Source organism: Arachis ipaensis, chromosome B09 (genome assembly GCF_000816755.2).
Source record: "Arachis ipaensis cultivar K30076 chromosome B09, Araip1.1, whole genome shotgun sequence".
Lineage (NCBI taxonomy): Eukaryota > Viridiplantae > Streptophyta > Magnoliopsida > Fabales > Fabaceae > Arachis > Arachis ipaensis.
Genome location: NC_029793.2, coordinates 435,412 through 440,131, shown reverse-complemented (window position 1 = coordinate 440,131; position 4,720 = coordinate 435,412). Strand labels below are relative to the sequence as shown.

Here is a 4,720-nt window from a genome sequence, read left to right as displayed (position 1 = left end):
ACTTATTAGTAGACAAGAAGTCAAGCTGGATTCAAATTTTATGCAAGCTAGATGCGTGATAGGGTAAGTTATTTACCTATTTCACAGACATTGAACGTGAGCACAATATTTGCAAAAGCTGAATTATCAATTCCAATCCAAAAGAGCAAGTAGTCATCTATGCTTTGTCCATCAGGTAGTTTCCAAATCAATCCTCCCATGCTATATGTAGTCCCACTAGCCCCACTGATTGTAGAGGTATTACTACAATCACTAGCTGGTTCCAAGACCCCATTTATTTTTGTAATATCTTTTGATGGAAGCATAAAAGAAGATGGAACATCTGCAAAGTGAACTTTTAAAATTGATGATTCTTCCAGTGACTGTCTTATCTGTTGTATTGAATGTGCATATTCAAGCCCATATAGAACCTGTAATTCAAATGGGACAAAATGGTTAAATGCATATGTATAAATGTCTGAAAGTTATTCTGGAAGAAATTATACTGGAAGTCCAACTTATAAATGATCATATATCATTGGAGCAAGTTTACATCTATTTCATTTTCCATACATTACAAATCAGTTATTCTCTCTCTTTTTCTTTTCTTATTTATTTACTTTTTTTAGTGAAAGAAACCATAAATGTTAAACAATTACTTATACCAAGACAGGCTTGCTATTGGTCATGGCATATTTTGAAATACTTTCAGCACAATCAGCTGTGGAAATGGAAGCCTTTCCATAAACAAAATATGCTGGTAAAGTTGTTGTCCTGCAGAAAAAAGTAGGAATTAAATGGAAGCACACAAGTAGAATCTCAATCTTTATAGCAGCATGAAGAATTAAATTATGAAACCCCTTGCTATAGTGACCATAAGTACTCAAGAAACATTTTGAATCAGAGAAACATAGCAACTGGGAATTATGCATTTGGCATAACACTCTGTATATCAGATTAGATGACTTGGATGTATCATAAAAAATGGTTTTAAACTTGTAATCATATCAGATTCATCACTACAATTAAAGATGAAAAAATATAAAGGATTCATGTAACATGCCCAATTCTTTTTCCTTTCAAAAAGCCTGTTTTAGAAGTACTCACGGACTAAAACATGTATGTCCATAATGTATGACAACATCAGCGTTGATGTGTGATGCTCCGACTTCATCAACACAACAGCTGCCATAGGTGGTATCTGCCATCACAAACAGTCCAATGTTTGTCTCATTCCAATTTCCTGTGACACTAGGTTGGGTCAACGATTGTAGTCTCTTGCGTAGAGCCGCGACCACTTTTGTTGAATCTTTTAGGAGATGATCTGGAAACTAAAGTTTATAAAGGACTGTTAGTCAGTTACACATAAAACTTCAAATTCTGTTGATGGGGAGCGGGTTAGTTTTCATAAATAGCCGAAGACCAAACAGACATGGAAAACTACATAGTAACTTTTGAATTTTATAGCTACTCAAATAATTGTGCTATTTTCCAGTTTCTCAGTTGTGGAGTCTAAACTCTAAAAGTATAAAAGAAACTCAAAGGAAGTGAAAAAGTCAGGAAGAGAATCTTACTTGTAAAGCAACTCTGGTGAAGTTGTGAATGTGAATGAAGTTGGCAGTGGCAGCAATATCATACTTGGATTCAAAATCCATGGCTTACACACCAAAACAACCCAAATAACAAGCTCTTACCTTTCCTGCTCTGCAACAGAATTAATAATTGAGGCACTAACCGCTACAAAATATGCCAAAAAGCAACTCTTTTAGGTTTTGTGTTGGATTTGTGGAAATTCGTGTAGTGAATGAATGAGCTGATTTTGTTAGCTCTATAACCATAGCTATCAGAACCGAACTGGTAATTGCCTCGGTCAATCAGGTCATTGGTTCAACTAGTGGATTACTGATTCACCCACTTGACCCGATCATAATTAAATAAAAATATAAAATTATAAAAATAAAATTAAAATCAAAAGTTCAAACTTAAAATGCATGTCTTCACAAACATTAATAATAATCAAGTATCAATTTTTAGACATAACTAATAATGCAAAAAGAGATAATAAACTAGTCACTAGTACAAAATACTTTCTCAATTTAAATGAACAAGAGAGAGAGCAAAAAATAACACAATCAGTAAATCAAATTCAAGGGGTGATCTCAAAGTCGGTATCTATATCTTCCTAGGACAAATTTGAAGCTTGACCAACATTTCCTTCATTTTGATTTGCATCTATATCTACATTTGTCTATTTTTCACAAATCAATACCAAGAATAATTCATAATAGCAACTGAGTTGTGATAAAAACATCTTTAAAATTCTAGCAAAACAAAAAAAAAAGAGCATGGGAACAACAATTTAACTGAACAGGGAACATGAACCTCATGTTCAACAACAAATTCAACAATGATAATTTTTAGCAACAAAAGATTTAGCTCAAAAGATGATTTACAGATATACACAGCAACAAAAAATTTTGCTAAGTGATTATTTCAGCAAGACAACAACAGATTCAAACTCCGGTGATGATAATCAGTAACAAATTCAATCCTGATGATTTTCAGCAACAAAAGAATTAGTTCAGTGATATTTTCAGCAACAAATTCAACTCTTAGCAACAAAATCAAGGTGCAGTGATGAATTACAGCAACAAAAAATTTAGCTAGGTGATTTTTTCAACAAGCCAGCAACAGATTCAAGGTTATAGTCAGTAAACAATTCAGCTCAGTGAGGATTTTCAGCAACAAAAAAAAATTAGCTAATTAATATTTTCGGCAACAAATTCAACTTTCAGCAACAAAATCAAGGTGCAGAGATGAATTACAGAACAAAATTGAGCAAGAAAGAACATGGAGTTTGTTGTAACTCACCAAATCGGGGACCAGCTGCTGACGTCGAGGAGGAAGCTGATCGCGAGACTCGAAGCAAGAAGACGACAACGACGACCAGCCCCGGAACGTGCTGCTTCTTCCACCGGCGAAGCACGCGACTGAGTGCCCCAGGACCTGCTGCTTCTGCCGCCGGCGACGACGAGAGCAGGGAAGGCGCGCGCTGACTGCGAGATGGTGACGAGACAGAGCGACGACGAGCTTGAGCGCGAGACCGGAGACGAGAGAGCTTGAGTGCGAGAGCGACAGTGAGAGCGTGACGAGAGGAAGAGGAAAGAGACGTTCACTAAGCAGATTAGGGTTTTGGCTTTCCTTTTACTAGAACGACGTCGAGGGCAACTGCTTCTTCGAGGGCAAAGGAGGTGGTGGTAGACCGGCTGTGGTGGTAGACCCGAAAAGAAGGGATGAGAAATATTGGGTCGGGTTTGATGGGCCCATTTCATATTGATTAGGCATCATGGGCTTTTAAATCCCTGTTGCTACAATGGGCCGTATAAACCAAAGCCCAAATCTACTGAACATAAAAAATTCACAAGGTTCCCAAAATTTTCTTTAGTTTTGACTTTTATAAGATAATCTTCATACCAATTTTGACTTACCTACTCATCTTTGAAGCAGGCAAGTCTCTTAGCTAATCAATTTTTTTTTCGGCTGCTTTTTTTAATGTGATTTATTAGTTCATTCTACTAATTACTAAGTGACACGTAATCATGCATATTCATGCTATGCTATAATATTAGGAACTTAATAAAAACTAGAATAATTGACTTAATTCTGAGAATAACAGATATACCCAAAATAAGCACCTATAAGCCTTGTACCTAATAAAATCAGAAATTAGATCACAACTTGTCAAGTGGAATCATAATTATTAATTAACATCCATTAGCTTAAAAGAATACTCTACTGTTAAAAAAAAGAGTAAATAACCAAAAGAAATTTTCATCCCAAAAAGAAAAGAAAAGCAAGGAAGCTAGGAACTGTAAAACAGATGATACAAGTAAAAAAAATATTAAACAACAAAAAATAAGGAAAAGAAAATTGAAGTAATTGAAAATTATTAGATGGTGGTGGATAAATAATGACGGAGCATGGGCAAATAATTCTTCGTCGTTGGCAGAGAAGAGAGAAGAAAGAAGAATCCAAAACGCTATCGCCTTCGCCAATCGCCACTTCAGAAAAGGAGGCTATCAGTTTCAGCAAACAAGGGAACACATATACCAAAACAAAAAAAGGTTCAATTCTTTTTCTTCTCTCTCTCTCTCTCTTCACTCTTGCTTTGATTCTACCTCTACTTATCTACCTCATCGTTGATCGTTCTTTTTAATATTAGTTTTACCTTTTGCCTTCGTAGTTTTCAGTATCGCTCTCCGGATTTTCGCTACCTGAAAGGAATTCGGGTTCGACTTCTCCATTTCCCCCCGAATTCTTCACAGCTGAGCTGATCTCACTAGGGTTTTTGAGGGGTCTTTAAGACACTGCACGCATATGGGGTATGTTTCTGAATCCAATCCTATCCACTGAAATTTAGCTCCTTCTATTTCTAACTTTTTAGCATATTTGCGATTTATTCTTTTATCGGTATCGATAATTTCGCTTTTTGGACCGATAAGTCATAATCATGTATGGTGATAGTTTGGGACTTAGGATAATATTGAAATTAACGATTTTGAGCTTTCTTTCTTTCTTTCTTTTTCCCAGTGATTTGTATTTGTTTCATACTAAATTGTTTTCTGCAAAAATTGATAAAAAGGAATAACTAGGACTGAGCTCAGCATTACTATATCCGTGAGGTTGCATAGGAGGAGCGCTTCATATTCCTTTTCTTTACCCCAATAGATTCGATCATTAT

At 35.7% G+C, this 4,720-nt stretch overlaps 2 protein-coding genes across 7 annotated transcripts in view; one reads left to right on the top strand and one right to left on the bottom strand.

Annotated features, from left to right (window-relative positions):
* Positions 1–3,257, bottom strand: part of LOC107618304 (2-(3-amino-3-carboxypropyl)histidine synthase subunit 2) — a 5,309-nt gene extending 2,052 nt beyond the window's left edge. Inside the window, exons 1-5 of one of the 3 annotated variants that reach the window (XM_016320333.2) lie at positions 2,851–3,257; positions 1,554–1,716; positions 1,087–1,310; positions 645–753; positions 78–410 (exon numbers count right to left, since the gene is read on the bottom strand). In XM_016320333.2, the coding sequence (XP_016175819.1) occupies positions 78–410; positions 645–753; positions 1,087–1,310; positions 1,554–1,634 (747 nt within the window). In that variant the 5' untranslated portion in view covers positions 1,635–1,716; positions 2,851–3,257. The remainder of the gene's footprint in view (positions 1–77; positions 411–644; positions 754–1,086; positions 1,311–1,553; positions 1,717–2,850) is intronic. The other 2 variants (XM_016320335.2, XM_021112257.1) reach the window with 2 other exon arrangements.
* The window catches only part of LOC107618876, a 3,041-nt gene continuing 2,246 nt past the window's right edge, over positions 3,926–4,720 (top strand). The window contains exons 1-2 of one of the 4 annotated variants that reach the window (XM_021112258.1): positions 3,926–4,103; positions 4,230–4,361. In XM_021112258.1, coding sequence (XP_020967917.1) covers positions 4,357–4,361 — 5 coding nt within the window. In that variant the 5' untranslated portion in view covers positions 3,926–4,103; positions 4,230–4,356. Of the gene's footprint in view, positions 4,104–4,222; positions 4,362–4,720 lie in introns of all 4 variants that reach the window. The other 3 variants (XM_016321050.2, XM_021112259.1, XM_016321051.2) reach the window with 3 other exon arrangements.